Source organism: Amblyraja radiata, chromosome 1 (genome assembly GCF_010909765.2).
Source record: "Amblyraja radiata isolate CabotCenter1 chromosome 1, sAmbRad1.1.pri, whole genome shotgun sequence".
Classification (NCBI taxonomy): Eukaryota; Metazoa; Chordata; class Chondrichthyes; order Rajiformes; family Rajidae; genus Amblyraja; species Amblyraja radiata.
The window spans coordinates 56,719,735-56,739,005 of NC_045956.1; the positions used below are offsets into that span (position 1 = coordinate 56,719,735).

At 44.5% G+C, this 19,271-nt stretch overlaps 1 protein-coding gene across 3 annotated transcripts in view; it reads right to left on the reverse strand.

Annotated features, from left to right (window-relative positions):
• Nucleotides 1-309: 309 nt before the first annotated feature.
• Nucleotides 310-19,271, reverse strand: part of snca (synuclein alpha) — a 77,194-nt gene continuing 58,232 nt past the window's right edge. For 2 of the 3 annotated variants that reach the window (XM_033022346.1, XM_033022329.1), the window contains 2 exons: nt 5,569-5,661; nt 310-1,143 (listed from right to left, as the gene is read on the reverse strand). In XM_033022346.1, the coding sequence (XP_032878237.1) occupies nt 1,111-1,143; nt 5,569-5,661 (126 nt within the window). In that variant the 3' untranslated portion in view covers nt 310-1,110. The remainder of the gene's footprint in view (nt 1,144-5,568; nt 5,662-19,271) is intronic. The other variant, XM_033022338.1, reaches the window with a different exon arrangement.

Genomic DNA, 19,271 nt, shown 5'->3' on the forward strand with positions numbered 1-19,271 from the left:
TCTTAACCCTCGAGCTGTCTCCTCCCATCCCCCCACCCTCGGGCTCCTCCTCCTCCCTTTTTCCTTCCTTCTCCCCCCCACCCCCCATCAGTCTGAAGAAGGGTTTCGGCCCGAAACGTCACCTATTTCCTTCGCTCCATAGATGCTGCTGCACCCGCTGAGTTTCTCCAACATTTTTGTGTACCTTCGATCTTCCAGCATCTGCAGTTCCTTCTTGAACACAATGTACAGAGGTATGCCTTCACCATGGTGCTCGCTTTAGTGAATTGTAGAGGGCTGTGACATTGAAACTGACTCAACAGCAGAAAATGTTTTGTACATTCCATTTAATTGGTTTCACAGAAACACCAGATATTTATATACACTCATCAAAACACCAGCACAAACTGATTTTCAGTGTCACATTTGAATACCTATGTGCATAGCTCCATGCTGGCTATTGCAAACATTGTACACAAGACAAAGTCCTCAGCAAACAGTCATCTGACATGGAGAACATAGCAATAAATGGGTTGCACAAAGTTACGCACACAGACACGGAGACGCACGCGCACATACAGACATACACACACATGCACTCACACACGCACACACACACGCACACACAAAGTCTTTCATTTGTAGAATTATCACAACAGACAGTTTTGTAACTTTGGAGGTCAGAAATAGTGGGGTGTAAATTCATCCTCAATTATGAGCTTTTCAGTGATAAAGGTATTTTGTGTTACATGTCTGAAATCCCGTTCCATTGACTTCAATAGAACCGAATTTTGGAAGCAGGGTGCAGAGTGCGGCTGTTAATTGACAGCATGTTCAATTGTACAAGTGACTAAGGATGGATTATCAGCCTAATATCCACAGAATAGAGAGGCTCTCTTTACCAGATCCTCATTACATTGGAAGATGATCTCTGGGATGGAGCCTGGTCAAATCCACAACAATCTCGAATACAGCAAATGAAAGACTTCAAAGTACGCCGTGAACAAAATCACATTCGGCGGGGGATTAAAGAAAGAATTTTACAACTAGTCACATCTGAATTGAAGAACTGCCACATGGAAAAAGAGTAAAAGGGGGAAAGAGTTCTTGGTGCATCCGTTCCTTTGATACTCACGCTTCAGGCTCATACTCTTGATATTCGTCCTACAGAGAGGAAGAGATTGGAAATGGAGAAAAATATCAGTGCATTTAACATATCTACTCCCCTCATAATTTTATACATCTCTGTAAGATTTCCCTCAGTCTAAATCCTGGAACTCCAAAGTGCTTGCAACATTTGGATGGGTACATGGATAGGACAGGTTTAGATTGATATGGGCCAAATGCAGGCAGGTGGGATTAGTGTAGATGGGACATGTTGGTCAATGTGGGCAAGTTGGGCCGAAGGGGCTGTTTCCAAGCGGTTTGACTCAATGATTCAACAACTCTAGAACTCCCTTCTCAACAACTCAGCCAGAGTATCTTTACCTCTAAAGCCCAGCAGTTTGACTCAGTGATTCAACAACATATTCTCAGGGGCAATTATGGATGGGCCTTGTCAGTACTGTCTGCTTTCCTGGGGTGAATAAATAGAAAGTGCACCTGTCAAATTCAACACAAGCGATCAAGGCTATGACGGGTGGCACAGTGGTGCAGCAGTAGCATTGCTGCCTCACAGCTCCAAAGACCCAGGTTTGATCCTGACTGCAGGTGCTGTCAGTATGGAGTTTGCACGTTCTTCCTGTGACTGTGTGGGTTTTCTCTGGGTGTTCCAGTTTCATCCCACACTCCAAAAACCATGCAGGTTTGTAAGCGAATTGACCTCTGTAATTCCCCCCCAGTGTGTAGGATAGAACTAGTGGATAGTACAGATTTGTACATTCATTCGGCTTTGGAAAATTGTAAATTTGTCCTTAGTGTGTAGAATAGTGCTTGTGTACGGGGTGAGCGCTGGTCTGCGCTGACGCGGTGGGCCGAAGGGACTGTTTCTGCGCTGTATCTCTAAAGTCTAACCATTGCCGGCAGACTGGTGAGAGGATGTTGACGGTGATTGTCCCTTCTTCTTGCGTGTAGAACGAGCCCCAATGGTCCTCAGCGGAGTGAGAACCCTGCAGCTCAGGCAGCAGTCGTAGGTCCCATTCCCAGCATCCCTGCATAGTGACCAGCACTCCCTGGTTGCTCTGCATTCATCACAACCAAGGTTAATTACTGAAAGCAGGTGCTGCTTGTCTGAGCTCCATCGATTCAACACCGCAATAACCATTGCAACCATCTGCTCGGAGTCATCTCCATGGATTACAGAGACTTGTACTCTTCTCCATCCGCTGCATGTTAATTGCCTCGTCTTGCCCTGCTCCCCTTTGTCCTGCTTCCTCTCCCGTAACCCTTCAACCCTTTTCTTAGGTACACCATAGAACATAGAATAAGACAGCACAGGGACAGGCCCTTCGGCCTATAATGTTTGTGCCCAAACTTGATGCCAAGTCAAACTGATCTCATCTGCCTGTACTTGATCCATGTCCCTCTGTTCCCTGCATTGCCAGCTGTTGTCAGGCAACTGAACCATCCTACCCCAACCAGAGGACTACTATCAACCCTCAGACTATCTTTGATCGCATTTTACTGGCTTTACCTTGCACTAAACGTTATTCCATTGTCAAGTATCTGTACACTGTGAATGGCTCGATTGTAATCACATATTGTCTTTCCGCTAGCTGGATAGCATGCAACAAAAGCTTTTCAATGTACATCGGTACACGTGACAATAAACTAAATTAAACTGAAATTGAACTGATTTCCGTGTGACCATCTAAAAGCCTCTTAAATGCCACTATTGTATCTGCCTCCACCGCCATCCCTGGCAATGCGTTCCAGGCCCTCACATATCTCGACTAAACTCTGCCCCTCTAGTGTTGGACATTTCCACCATGGGAGAAGTTCTGACTGTCTGTCTACCCTATCTATGTCATTGCCAACTGTTTCAACCAAGGTGTGGCAGTGGATGCTTGCACGAGTTCTAGAACACAGAACATAGAGCAGGAACAGGCTCTTCGGCCCACTATGTCTGTGACAAACTTGATGCCAAGACCATCACTTATCTACCTGCACTTAATCCATTCCCTGCATATCCATGTGCCCAAAGGCCTTTGAAATGCCACTAACGAATCTGCATCAACCATTGCCAGCAGTGGGGCACCACTCTCTGCATCTGCTGTTTCTTGTGCCTCCTCCCTGACTTAGAAAACGGATCCATTTGCACTCATATTTCTTTCACTAGATTACACGTAAAACTGATGTCTGCACACAAGGAATGGTAGATACTGGAATCTTGCCAAGAACACAAAGTGCTGGAGTTACTCATCGAGTCAGGCAGCATCTCTGGAGGGCATGAACAGGCCACGTTTTCACCCTTCTACAGACTGATTGAGGTAGGAGTCAGACTATGACAAAGAGTATGAATAAAAGGTCCGATCTGACACGTCTGCACACTATCCATGTCCTCTAGATCTGCTGAGTTGCTCCAGCACATTGTGTTTTTCTTTGCTAGGCAGCATCTGCAGTTCCATATTGAGTCATATAGTTATACAGTGTTGAAACAGGCCCTTCGGACCAACTTGCCCATGCTGACCCATATGCCCCATCTATACTACTTTCACCTGTCCACACTTGGTCCATATCCCTCTAAACTATTTTATCCATGTACCTGTCTAAATGTCTCTTAAATGTTAATACAAAAATATAAAAACAGGGAGGTAATGCTGAGGCTTTATAAGGCACTGGTCAGGCCACATTTGGAGTATTGTGAGCAGTTTCGGGTCCCATATCTGAGGAAGGATTTGCTGCCGTTGGAGAGGGTCCAGAGGATGTTTGCGACAATTATCCCACGGATGATTGGGTTATTTGATGTGATGAGCATTTGATGGACTGGGCCTGTACTCACTGGAGTTTAGAAGGATGAGAGGGTACCTCATTAAAACTTACTGATTAGTGAAATGCCTGGATAGAGTGAATGTGGAGAGGATGTTTCCACTAGTGGGAGAGTCCAGGACCAGAGGCCGTAGCCTCAGAATAAAAGGACATACTTTTAGAAAGGAGATGAGGAGAAATGTCTTTAGTCAGAGGGTGGTAAATCAGTGGAATTCATTGCCACAGAAGGATTCTTGATTAGTACGGGTCAGGGTTTATGGGGAGAAGGCAGGAGAATGGGGTTGAGAGTACCTCGGTACATGTGACAATAAACTAAACTGAAAGAGGGGAAGATAGATCAGAATGGTGAAGTAGACCAGATGAGCCGAATGGCCTAATTCTGCTCTTTTAACTTGTGAACCTGCCTGAACTACCTCCTCTGGCAACTTGTTCCACGCACCAACCATCCTTTGTGTGAAAAAATTACCCCTCGGGTTCCTATTAAATCTTTTCCCCCCTCACCTTAAATCTATGTCTTCTGGTTCTCGATTCCCCTACTCCGGGTAAGAGACTCAGTGCATCTACCTGATCTATTCCTCTCATGAAACAAGTAGCCTGGTACCTCAGTTACCCAGCGATCGTCCATAGGGGTTTGCCTCCTCTTAGTTCATCCTTGTTTAGTGTTGCTTGGTTGCCTGCACAATAAACTTGCTCTTCGATTCCTGACTCTGAACTCGAAAAACCATCCAATATCATGGGATGGATACTTCATGAGAGCCTCTTTAGCATCTCCACTACACAAGATCAGCCACAGTGCCTCCTGGAACTCCACTAGCTATACCAGACCGCACAGTTTCATTCAACTGAGCCAACTTTCCAGCATTTAGACAGATCAATAGTCAGAGTGAAGCCAAACGCAAATTGGTGGAACAGCACCTCATATTTCGCACCCAGCAGTCAGTTAGTTACTTAGTAAATTAGTTAGTTAGTTAGTTAGTTAGTTAGTTAATTAGTTAGTTCCTTCCTTCAATCCTTCCTTCCTCGATCCGCATTAACCAACCAACCGGAAATTGGAGGAACAGCACCTCATATTCCGCTTGGGGAGTCTGCATCCTGGGGGCATGAACATTGAATTCTCCCAATTTTGTTAGCCCTTACTGTCTCCTCCCCTTCCTATCTCTCCCTCAGCCCTCGGGCTCCCCCTCCTCCTTTTTCCTTTCTTCTCCTCGGCCCCCACCCCCACCCCCCATCAGTCTGAAGAAGGGTTTTGGCCCGAAACGTTGCCTATTTCCTTCACTCCATAGATGCTGCTGCACCCGTTGAGTTTTTCCAGCATTTTTGTGTACATTCGATTTTCCAGCTTCCTTCCTTCCTCCCTCCCCCCACCCCCCTCCCACTCCCCTCCCCAATCGTTGGTTATCCCTAATACTGGTCTTTCCACTCGTCACTTTAATGTCATGTTTCATGTATCTTGTGTTTTGTGACTGTTGGCTGACAAATTTCCCTCCTGGGATAAATAAACTCATATCGTATCGTATGAATATTGATTTCTCTAACTTCAGGTAACCTTTTGCACCCCCTCTCTCTCCATGCCTCCCCCACCAGAGTCATCCTGTTAGTTTCACTGTTCATATCCCTTGGTTTTGACCTCCCCGAGACATAACAAGAGCAGGTTCCACTTACCCCTGGCACTGCCCCATAGGTCTCAGCATCAGGATCCATCTGCAGCGCTTCTGTGCTATCCATCACACCTTCCTGTCGGTAGAAATCTTCATCCTGTCAACAAAGTGAGTCATTGTCAATACCGATGCATTCAAAACACCTTTCAGTTTTACCCCTGTTCGTTAAAACACTCGCTGTCTCCAGTATCAGATTAAAATGAATGTTCTCAGACTATGTCCGTTTATTACAAAGAGCAGAAGGCACAGAAGCTTGAAAGCACGCACCACTAGACTCAGGAACAAGAGCATTAGAACACAGTGGCACGGATAGTAGAGCTGCTAACTCACAGCGCCAGAGATCCGGGTTCAATCCTGATCTCAGGTACTTTTTGTGCGGAGTTTGCACATTCTCTCTGTAATGTGTGTTTTTCCTCCAGGTGCTCTGGATTCCTACCACACTCCAAAAATACGTGGCTCTGTAAATTTCCCCTGGTATCTATGGATCGGATAAGAAAGATGAATAACATGAAACTAATGTGTCATTGGGTAATCGATGGTCAGTGTGGACATAAACATTAAAGCCACGAAGTGTAGGAAGTGACTGCAGATGCTGGTTTAAATCGAAGATGGACACAAAAAGCTGCAGTAACTCAGCAAGTAAGGCCTCTGGAGAAAAGGAATAGGTTACGTTTCAGGTCGAGACCCTTCTTCAGTCTGAGAGTCAGGGGAAGGGGAAACAAGGAATATGGACGGTGATATAGAGAGATGTAGAAAAATTGAATGAAAGATATGCAAAAAAGTAACGATGATTGAGAAAACGGTCCATTGTTATCCGTTGGCTAGGTGAAAATAAGTTACAGACAATGAAATTCACCAGGACAACAGTGAAACTAGGATAATGAATAGGGTGGGAACGGATAGTGAAGAGCTGCAAGGGTTACTTGAAGTTAGAGAAATCAATATTCATACCAATGGGTTGTAACTCGTTTTCACCTCGCCCACAGCTGACCTCTGTTGCTGTCTGTATGGAGTTTGCACACTTTCCTTATGGGTTTGCTCCGCAGATTAGTACAGAAATAATTGAAATGATAGTTGGCGAGGACTCCGTGGTCAGAAGGGCCTGTTTAGTTTACTTTAGTTTAGTTTAGAGATACAGCGTGGAAACAGGCCCTTCAGCCCATCGAGTCCATGTGGACCATTGATCACCCGTTCACTAGTTCTATTCTACGCACTAGGGACCATTTACAGAAGCCAATTAAACTACAAACCTGCACGTCTTTGGAGTGTGGGAGTAAACCAGAGAACCCAGAGAAAACACATGCGCCACAGGGAGAATGTACAAACTCATTTAAGTCGAGATCAAAACTGAATCTCTGGTGTTGTAAGGCAGCAACTCTACTGATGTGCCACTGTGCCACCCTGTTAATATGCCGTATGACTTCCTAACTCTATGGCAACCTATTCTACCTCAGTTTAGAATATGGAGGTGATCTGAAACTGTGTTGCTTTAAATTCACAGGTCAAAGGGCCTTGCTATGTTGTGGCAGAGTTACTAGAAAGTGAACACTATGACACCAACAACTTGTACTTACATAACGCCTTCAATCAAGTGAAAAATCCCACTGTGTTTTATCAATGTTATCGATGAAATCTAATGTCCTGTAACATCAGAGCCTTTTGGGCAGAAAACCAAATATTATTGAAAGACATAGGCTTTAAGGTGTGTCTTAAAAGGAAGGAAGAGTGATATAGAGAGATTTGGGAAAGTAATTCCAGAGTTTGATCGTTCAGCAGCTGAAGGTATGGCTATTTAGTGTAGTTTAGTTTAGCTTAGGGTTACAGTATGGAATCAGGCTCTTCCGCTCACCGAATCCATCGACCCTGACCATTGATCACCTGTTCACACTAGTTCTATGTTATCCCACTTTCACATTCACTTCCTACATATTAAAACATAGAACATAGATCATGTTGTGTGTTTTACCGTTGGGGCAATATTCTTTGGGTTAAACCTTCAAACTCACATATTTGTGGAATAAAGGACATAAAGTTCTGGAGTAACCCAGCAGACCAGGCAGCACCTCTGGAAAACATGAATAAATTACATTTTGCGACAGGACCTTTCTTCAGACTGTTCATCTTTGGGCTATGGAGGAAACTAGGGGACCCGGAGGAAACCCACGCAGTCACAGGGAGAACGTGCGAAGTCCACACGTTCAGCACCTGAGGTCAGGATTGAACCTGCCTTTATCAGCTGCTCTGATGTGCTGCCCTGTTAACCGGTGGGAAGTTGAATTCAGGGATATTCTGGAGACTAGGAATGGTGGAGTGTAGATATCCCAGAGGATGAATCAATAGCAAGAAGGCATATCAGGGATGATGGAATGGAGGGATTTAAAAATTACAATGGGAATTTTAAATCCGAGGTTTTGTTTATCCGGGAACTGAAGTGGGGCACTTACGCAAGGATGGTGCGTTGAAAGATAACAAAGGCAGCAGAGAGTGAGATGACCCTAAGTTACAAAGGATGGCTCACTGAGCTGTCAAATAGAATTACAATCAACTCCCTTCTTGAAGTTGGGATTATTGTAAGCCATTCTTTGACTCGTTGGACTCCTATCATTCTTGATAATGAGAAGTATTCTAACAAACCCAATTAATTCAAAATATGCTAAATATCTTAAACTGATGTGATGTGCAAATAGTATACTTAGTTGAACCACTAAAGCTACTCCAAGACAGTAGAGCATGATTATCATGTCTATGATATGAAAGTGGGGTTGAACTACATATAATACCAATATCAAGTTAAATTAACACAAATCGAGTACTGGGATGACTAAAGCTTTTTATTTTAAGTCCCTGTAATCTCATCTTTATATGGATAGATAGACAAAAATACTGGAGAAACTCAGCGGGTGAGGCAGCATCTATGGAGAGAAGGAATAGGCGACATTTCGGGTCACGCCCCTTCTTCAGTGATGTCGGGAGGTGGGGGGGGGGGGGGGAGGGGGGGGGAGAAAGGAAGAGGTGGAGACAGTAGGCTTGTGGGAGAGCTGGGAAGGGGGAGGGGAAGGAGGGAGAAAGCAAGAACTATCTCAATTAGAAAAGTCAGTGTTCATACCGCTGGGGTGTAAACTAGCCAAGCGAAATATGAGGTACTGTTCCTCCAATTGGCACTAGGCCTCACTCTGGCAATGGAGGAGGCCCAGGACAGAAAGGTCAGATTGGGAATGGGAGGCGGAGTTGAAGTGCTGAGCCACCGGCTGATCAGGTTGGTTATGACAGACTGAGCGGAGGTGTTGGTCGCAGCGATCGCCGAGCCTGCGTTGGTACCATCGCTGTAGAGAAGTTGACACCTGGAACAGCGGATGCAGTAGATGAGGTTGGAGGAGGTGCAAGTGAACCTCTGCCTCACCTGGAAAGACTGCTTGGGTCCTTGGATGGAGTCGAGGGGGGAGGTAAAGCAACAAATGTAGCATTTCCTGCGGTTGCAAGGGAATGTACCCGGGGAGTGGGTGGTTTGGGTGGAAAGGAAGGAATTGACCAGGGGATATGGATAGTTTAGGTTTACAAGTTTATGGGCCAAACACAGGCAAATGGGACCAGCTTGCACTGCCTTGGAAAAGCAGCCAATACAATGAAAGATTTGTCTCCATCCCGATCATTTCGTCTCCCTGCTCCCATCCGGCATAAGATACAGAAACTTGAAAGTGTGCACCACCAGATTAAGGGACAGCTTCTTTCCCTCTGTTATCAGGCTTCTGAATGGTCCTCCCATATGTTAGTGTACTGTTGGATTCACCTCTTCCCCACTGAGGACATTGGACTTTGTCTGAGGAACTGATGAATTATAATGTGCTACACAGCTCGGAACTATATTCTGTGCTCTGTATCTTCCTCTTTGCTCTCTCCATTGTACTTGAGTCTGATGAGGTTTTTGATTAAATTGTTGGACAAAGACCAGAGATGATTACATATCCACCAAAAAAAAACCATTGCCTCTGTTCACCTGTTACTGGCCATGCTCTGTCCAGCCCCTCTGTCCTGCCCCTGTTCCCTTCCAGATTTCTGTACCTCTACCACACCCCCCTCCCCTCATGATGTCTGAAGAAGGATCCTCACCCGAAACGTCATCTATCCATGTTCTCCAGAGATGTTGCCTGACCTGTTGCGTTACTCTAGCATTTTGTGTCTTTCTTTAGTAAACCAGCATCTGCACCTCATTGTTATTACATTGAGTTATAGATATGTCACAGTGTACATACATGATTATTAATTGGTGAAAAGTTTAGAATTTTTTAATTTACTCCATCACTAGTATAACACATTCCAGAAAGCAAAATGTAAATAAACATTAGTCACTTCTCCCTCCTACACACATTAACAATATTTTATACTAGAATCTGACCTAATTATGAAACTTTAGCTTTACGATAAACAAATTTGCATTCTGATAATAATTTGAACATTTGTCTGGAGCTGTAATGAAAATTGCTTCGGGATAAACATTTTAATAAAATATATGGCTTCAAACCTGGCAAAAACACATTTCAAACCTGGCATAAACAAAAAAATATGATTGCGCAAATATTGAGCATAGGCAAATATATTCTAATTGAAGCATAAATATAAAGAAGGAAACATGAAATAAGGATCATGATATGGTGGATAGTAGTATGGAAACAGGCCCTTCGGCCCAACTTGCCCATGCTGACTAAGATGACCAACCTAACTAGTCTCCCCTGCCCATGTTTGGCACAAATATCTATCTATTATTATATAAAACTCTGTGGCTGCCGCCTGCCGTCCGGCTGCCTTTCTGCCTTTCGATTCGTTCCATCGTGTGATGTCACAATGCCCAATACTCGCAGATGTCCAATCGGAATGGCCGATGCTCGCAATGTCCAATCGGAATGGATCCATTTACATGTACGGCTGCCGGCTGCATTTCTTCCTTTGATTCCTTGCCACGCCGAATCCAGACGCACAATCGCTGAGATCCTTTCCATTTCGGTAGAGATTTCACTTTTCTTTCTAAGTATCCACTCCTCATTACATTTTGTCGTGTTTAAGTACACCTTTTTAATCAAATCCTTCTCCCCCCCCCCCCCCCCCCCCCCCCCAATATTTCAAAAATAAACTGGCTTCTCACCCATAGAAGCAGCCATTTCGGTAGACATTTCACTTTTCATTCCAACTATCCACTCCTCATTAGATTTCGTTATGTTTATGTCCACATTTTTCATTAAATCCTTCTCCCCCCCCCCCACTCACTCATTTTGTCGCCTCCTGCTGGCCAGTGACCATAACGGCTGCTGGCGCCCGCATCTCGCCTCAAAGACGCCATTTAAAACCAACCGCACTGCTCATTCCTGAGCCGCTTGAGTTGGAGGACCACGTCTCCCGTGGGGGCTACGGGTAGGGAACGGCTGCGTTGGGGGAGCAGACCCAACGGGTCTGCCCTTGGTCTAGTATATCTATAAAAGTCTTATCTTGTATGCGTGTTGTATATGTGTCTGTCTGTATGTTTTGTATCTTCCTCAAAATGCTACACGCTAGCATTTAGATTTTCACATATTCTTACTCACATTTTTCCCGGCCACGCATAATCAGGTTCACTTAAGACTTCATCCTATATTTCACAAGCTTTTAATGATTACATTTTTAAAAAAAAGCCAAAAACCGCTTCCCACAGAGAACATTTTTCCAGGAGCTTCCAGTGATGATGCCGCAATACCACTCACAGTGCACCAATCACAATAGCCTCTCAAGCTGCCGAGTGCCACAATGACATCACACTAGGGCATTGCCAATGGTAAAGCGGCCTTTTCACGGGGCGACTTGACGCAAGAGTTAACCGGAGTTTAACATGGTGGGAACCTCGTGCGATAACAGTGCGGCATTCGTGGACCACCGTGGACCACCGTAGCGCTAACGGCAGGTCATCGTGTAACTTGGTCACTCGGGAGAAAATTCAAGAAAGTTTGAATTTCTCCAAGAGTGACTTGTACACTTGTGGTTGAGTATTGCAACTTTATATGAACGTAGTGGCCAGTGCGATATCCGTAATAACTCTTGCGGGTACCGTGGGAACTCCTGCGAACGGTGAACCCGGAAGCTGGACAGAGGGAACAGAAGGTGAGTAAAAATTATCTTATGTGGGATTGAATTTAAAAAATAAATAAAAATAAAGATTTGCATCCGCATATGGACATCAACTTATTCATGAGTTATGTTAATGAGATTCAAGAAAATAACTATAATCTTTAAAAGGGACTTTAAAAGGGACTTTACTGAAAGGTTACGCATTTTTATGGTCCGTGAGAAATTTTTCACATGTACTTCTTTGAGAGATACAGGTCGGAGTCCTCGGGTCCAGGGGTCCGGAACGCTACCAATCAATGTTGTACAGAGACCCGTGTAAGGAGTGAACTGCACATGCTGGTTTAAACCGAAGACAGACACAAAAAGCTGGAGTAACTCAGCGAGTCAAGCAGCATCTCTGGAGAAAAAAAGCTGATGTTTCGGGACGAGACACATCTTCAGACTCAATTCCGATTAGGCTGTCTGAAGAAGGGTTCCGGTGTTGGGGGAGTCCAGAACCAGGGTCCCAGTTTTACAGTCTACCGTGGGAACTCTTTAACTCAGTAAAGTAAAGTAGCCTTTATTGTCATATCAGCGCACAGGCAGCAGTTGACTGTTGCTCTATTCAGTTTCCCAGGGGGTCGGGACGGGACTGGAGTTGGGAGAGAAAGGTGGGTGAGTCGAGGGAGAGGAGGGGGAGACAGATGGGGGTGTCTTCATTTACTGACGGCGGGTGTCTGTCACTGAAACAGGCAGGTGTGATTTCACATCCACCTTGTGTGTGCCTCTCTCTCTCTCTCCCTCCCTCTTACACAGGCTGAGAGACTCTGCCTCTGTGAGTGTACGTCTCTTTCTCCCCCTCTCCCACACACAGTAAGACCGAGGTACTGTGCTCAGTCCATCTGTGTCTCCCACATACACAGTAAAATATGTCTCCAAATGAGCCAATTCAACCAAGGGAGGATATATATAGTGTGTGAAAAAAAAAGTTACATCATTTGTGTCACGTGTAGTTCACGATGTTCATTCAAGATTTAACGGGAAAGCTCGGGAAACGGACAAGGCACTCGCACAAATAGCAGAAATGCCGAGTACCGTGGGAACTCTTTATATACCCCCCCGTTATATCGTGCGAGACTCGTGCTGGACCACGACCTCTTCACTCTGGTGACATCTTGCGTCAACTCGCCCCGTGAAAAGGCCGCTTAACTGCAGCTTCTGACAGAGAGCCTTTTTCCAGGAGCTTCCAGTGATGATGTTACAATGCCACTCACAATGCACCAATCACTATGGGCTCTCAAGCTGCCGAGTGCCCCCCCCCCCCCCCCCCCCGCCGCCCCCCCCCCCCCCCCTTCGGGTTATTCATGATTAAAGTTTCAATAAAAGCCAAAACCCCACCTTTTAAAACAGCAGCTTCCAGTGCCGTCACAATGCCCCCCCACCTCCAAACGGTAGAGTAAAACAGAATATTCCACTGACTTCCAGTGACATCCTTTTAAATCTTTCCTATCCATGTATTTGACCAAATGTATTTTAAATGTTGTGACTGAACCTGCCTCGACTACTTCCTCTGGCATCTCGTTCCACACACCCTCCGCCCTTGTGTGTCTCAAAATAGAGGGTATAGGTTTAGAGCAAGGGGTAGGAGGTTTAGAGGGGAAATAAGGGAGAACATTTTCACCCAGGGTGGTTGTAATCTGGAATGTACTGCCTCAATATGTAGTGGAGGCAGACTCTCACAACAAGTATCTGGACTAGTTTTTGAATTACCAATATGTGAAAGTATGGCCCAAGTAGGCTGAATGTCACGGAGTCATAGAGTGTGGAAACAGGCCTTTTAACCCAACTTGCCCACACCGATCATCATGCCCCAACTACACTATTCCCACCTGCCTGCATTTGGCCCATATCCCTCTAAACCTATCCTATCCATATACCTGTCTAAATGTTAAACATTGCAATAGTACCTGCCTCAACTACCTCCACCGGCAGCTTGTTCCATATACACCACCCTTTGTGTATAAAAGTTGCCCCTCAGCTTCCTATTAAATCATTCCCCCCTCACCTTAAACCTATTTCCTCTGGTTCTCAATTCCCCTACCCTGGGTAAAAGACTGTGCATTTACCCTATCTATTCATCTCATAATCTTGTACACCTCTATAAGATCACCCCTGATCCTCCTGCACTCCAGTGAATAAGGTCCTAGCCTTCTCAACCTCTCCCTATAACTCAGGCCCTAAAGTCCTAGGAACATTCTTGCAAATACAACATTGTGATTAGTACATAATAAGTACTCATTGGTTGACATGGACATGGTGAAAGGTTACAAGACTCTTTGATTCCAGTTCAATGCAGAACCTTCTAAATAGATAGGATTTAGTTTAGTTTTTGTCCCGTTTAATTTATTATTGTCACAGGTACTGAGGGAGAGTGAAAAACATTTGTTCGCATGCTATCCAATCAAATAAAAGACCATATATAATTATAATCAAGTCGGCCGCAGCGTATAGATAAAGGGTAAAAGGTACAACATTTAGTACAAGATAAAGTCCGATTAAAGATAATTCAAAGGTCTCCAGTAGATGGGAGGTCAGGACTGCACTCCAGCTGATGAGTGATCCATTCAGTTACCCGATTACAACTGGGAAGACAGTAACAAAAGTAAAGCAACTGTCATTCTTAGCCAAATTGTTTGTCAATATTCTTAAGGGGAGTTGGAGGGAAAAGGATTCTGTGGATAATTCTGTTACTGTCAATTGTGGAGCAACAGCGGGGTAGTATGTTAACCAAAGGTAGACACAATATGCTGGAGTAACTCAGCTGGACAGGCAGCATCTCTGGAGAGAAGGAATGGATTACGTTTCGGGTTGAGGCCCTTCTTCAGTCTTGACCCGAAATGTCACCCATTCCATCTCTCCAGAGATGCTGCCTGTCCCGCTGAGTTACTCCAGCATTTTGCGTCCACCTTCGATTTAAACCAGCATCTGCAGTTCTTTCCTACACATAGTATGTTAATCATGTCTTGTACCTAAATTCTGTGAACACCCACATTTATATTTCACTAGACCGAGTGGGACCCATTGGGTCCCATGTTCACACGGGAGGGCTGGTCCCCCGAATCAATATTCCACCTCTCCACCAATTCCAATATTGGTGGCCAGTGGGGGGGGGGGGGGGGGGGGGGGGGCTTTCTGGAGAGCTGGTATGGGTGTTGTTGGCTACAGGGACTACTGGTCTCCTGAGGGCTAGTAGGGACATTGTGGGACAAATAGATTCTTGGGGTGGCAGCTCAGTCCCTCAAGCCTGATGTGCTGACAGCTCACTCACGGTTGGTGGGCTGGCAGTTGACTCACTGCTATTCCTTGAAATTCCATTTCATGCAGGGTGCAAGGCCACCACATTCAAATGCAGTTTCATATCATTTCAAGCAAGGTGAAACCAACATAAAACCACACAAAACACCACACTCACAGTTCAGTAGACATTCAGTGTGTTCAGTTGATTCACAGCTCAGACAGAGTTGTGACCTCTCCCTCCCCATCATACAGAGACTGAGCCACACCCACACTTCTGGGTTTATTACTCCCTCCCCCTTCCACCAGAAAAGGTGTGGCCTTCATGGCGTGATTGACAGGAGAGAGATTCTCAACATTTTTTAAACACTAATAACACTTTTATTTTTCATTGATGGGAAGAATCCTCTGCACCTGATCAGTGTAGGGGGACTGAGTAAGATGGGCAAAAATCACAGCCGTAAGTGGTAGCGTTTTATCTAAAATCAATATAGTGCAAACAGGAAGTTGTCAAGTATAGACAAACAACCATTAGCAGTGCATTTTTACTTCAACCCAAACAACCATTTGCAGTGTATTTTTACTTCAACCCAAACACCCATTAGCAGTGCATTTTTACTTCAACCCAAACACCCATTAGCAGTGCATTTTTACTTCAACCCAAACAACCATTAGCAGTGCATTTTTTACTTCAACCCAAACAACCATTAGCATTGCATTTTTACTTCAACGCAAACACCCATTAGCAGTGCATTTTTACTTCAACCCAAATAACCATTAGCAGTGCATTTTTTACTTCAACCCAAATAACCATTAGCAGTGCATTTTTACTTCACCCAAACAACCATTTGCAGTGCATTTTTACTTCACCCAAACAACCATTTGCAGTGCATTTTTACTTCAACCCAAACAACCATTTGCAGTGCATTTATACTTCAACCCAAACAACCATTTGCAGTGCATTTTTACTTCAACCCAACCATATTTTCATTTTCAAACCACATTAAGGGCACTCACAGTTGAGTAGACGTGTTCAGTGTTATTCAGAGGCTCAGTGAGATACAACCTTCTGGCTTCCTCCATCTTGCAGAGACTGAGTGAGGCACACCACTTCCTGGTTTTATAGTCCCTCCCCCTCCCTCCAGCAGAGGCAGCAGAGAGAATGGCTAATTTTAAAAAAACATTAATATATCTATGATTTTTCATCGAGTGGAAAGATCCTCTGGGCCCGGAAGGCGGAGGGGGACTCTGAGCGAGGTGGCCAAAAATGACGGCCATAGGTGGCGTCGTTCTCTCGGAAATCGCACAGTGGGCCAAAAGCGGTCAAGATCAGACTTTTAGGAATATAGATATACTAGCATAGATAGCAGGTTGGCTGGATGGCAGAAGACAAAGATTGGGAATAAAGGGGACTTTTTCTGGTTGGCTGCCAGTGACTAGTGGAGTTCCGCAAGAATCGGTGCTGGGGCCGCTACTCTTCATGTTTTATATTAATGATTTGGACGAGGAGATTGAAGGCTTTGTGGCAAATTTTGTGGATGATATGAAAATAGGTGTAGGGGCAGGTAGTGTAGAGAATACAGGGACTCTGCAGAAGGAATTGGACAGTTGGGAGAGTGGGTGGAGAAGTGGCAGATGGAATATAATGTGTAGTGTGGTGTCATGCATTTTGGTTGTGGGAATAAAGGCGTAAACTATTTTGTAAATGGGGTGAGAATTCAGAAATCGGAGGTGCAAAGGGACTTGGTAGTGCTGGTGCAGGATTCCCGAAAAGTTAATCTGCAAGTTGAATCAGCAGTAAAGAAAGCAATCTCAATGCTAGCATTTATTTCAAGAGGGCTTGTATACAAAACCAGGGTTGTAATGTTGAGGCTCTATAAGGCGCTGGTAAGGCCAGATTTGGAATATTGTGAGCAATTTTGGACAACATATTTGAGGAAGGATATGCTGGCTCTGGAGAGGGTCCAGAGGAGGTTTACAAGAATGATCCCAGGAATGAGTAAGTTAAACTATGATGAGCGTTTGTCGGCATTGGGTCTGTACTTACTGGAGTTTAGAAGAATGAGGGGGGACCTCATTGAAACATACAGAATAGTGAAAGGCTTGGATAGAGTGGATGTGTAGAGGATGTTTCCACTAGCGGGAGAGTCTCAGACTAGAGGTCATAGCCTCAGAATTAAAGGACGTTCTTTTAGGAAGGAGACGAGGAGAAATTTATTTAGTCAGTATTCTAAAGATTTCTTTAGAATCTGTGGAATTCTTTGCCACAGAAAGCTGTGGAGGCCCAGTCAGTGGATATTTTTTAAGGCAGAGATAGATAGATTCTTGATTAATATAGGTGTCAGAGGTTATGGGAAGAAGGCAGGAGAATGGGGTTAGGATCAGCTGAGGATAGGATGCAAGATATAGATCAGCCATGATTGAATGGCAGAGTAGGCGAAGGGCTGAATGGCCTTATCTACTCCTATCCCTTATGACATGACCTTAAGCCAATTAACCTACAAACCTGTATAGCTCTGGAATGTGGGAGGAAAACGGAGCACGTGGAGAAAACCCACGCGGTCACAGGGAGAACGTACAAACTCCGTACAGACAGCACCTATAGTTAGGATTGAACCCGGGTCTCTCGCGCTGTAAGGCAGCAACTTTACTGCTGCCACCGTGTCACCCCTGGTGTAGTTCAACTACAGAAGTCAGGAGCACTCTTCCAGAAAACTGCCAAAGCTAAGCCAGTTATAAAATGCAACACTGGTGTTGATTTATTTGTACTTGGATAGGCTAATGAGAGCACAGACAAGGATTGAACCGACTGAAAGTTGGTATTGAGGGCTGAATGGACTATTTTTCTTGCTGTGTTTTTTTTCCTTTCAAACTGTAGCTGTGAACCATTTATTTCTGGCCACCTCTATAATCACAGAATGCAAGCAAGCCATACATCAGTGTGGGAAGAAGCTGCAGGTGCTGGTTTACACCAAAGATAAGCACAAAATGTTGGAGTAACCAGTGGGTCAGGCAGCCTGACCTGCTGAATTACTCCATACATCAGTGGCTGAGCTGTCCATTGAATGTTAGGAATCGGGTTTGACATGGCAAATGAAAAGATGCCGTCAGAAAGACCAAGAGCAGTTGGCTAGATTCCAGTCAATTGTAGCTTGTTCTTGAGTAAGCCTATCAGTTGGCATGGTGCCCAGTGTTGGTGGCAGGTTGCATAGCATGATGGACAAAGTAGGAATTATCTGCTGGTGAGAAATCATTCCTGCTGTATAGTTTGTGATTATATCTCCTTTGGTTCAATAGAGAACACAATGGGCCTCACCCGAGTGGCATTTCTTGCATTAACTTTACCATTGTTGGTAGCTCCATGCAATTGAACTTGATCCTGTCATTAAATAAAGGCCTCAGTGAAAGTTGCGGATTTTATATCTAATGTTTCTCTATATTTAGAGTCACCAGCTGCTCCTGCAGACAGATCTTACATCCCTAGTGATCTTGTGGGCACTTTAATCTCCTCAATGTCAATGCCATCGACAACCCTTAGAATCACATAGGACAAACCTTACACAGTACAATGACAAAGAGTCATAGAATCAACCAGCACAGAAATAGGTCCTTCGGCCCAACTAGTCCATGCTGATCAAGATGCCTATCGTTAACCCCACTCTCCTGTATTTGGTGTTGTTAAAGAAAACTTTAAAACACAACACAAAGATTGGGTAAGACAATCAACACTTTATTTAAGAGAGCTTAATACACTGATCACTGGGAACAATCTCGCAGATTGTTTTGCCGAACAAAGATTCACCTGCTCCTTATATCCAGAATTTTCCTTTGAAGCGTTGTTCACTGTAGCGGGCACTTAGGCATTTTTCCTTCTTCCCAATGATCTTATAACAATTATAAAACATACACCTCCAAAAGACACAGAAGAGTAAACACAGCCCAATTCCACGCCATTACAGATCAGCAAATGTCCCATTACCTTTTTGACCTTATTTTATTGTTATACGATTGCCATTTGTCCTCTGACCACAGAGAACAAAATCAGACTAAAGTAGACTGCAGTAAATACCAGGTACACACGCTCAGTTTCAACTTTCCTTAAAGCACAGAATTATTGACGTGAACTTTAAGTATTTTTAGGCATTCTACCTATCCCTATCCCTTGCTGTCTTCTTGAAGCTTTGCATTTAACTTTTGACAGTGTAGATACCTCTATTTATTTCCTATCCATGAACTCATCCAAATGCTTTTAAAACTCTCTGTGATTATACCTGCCTCTTCCATTGCTTCAGGCAGCTCATTCCATGTACCCACCGTTCTGTATGTCATGTCAACAAATACTCT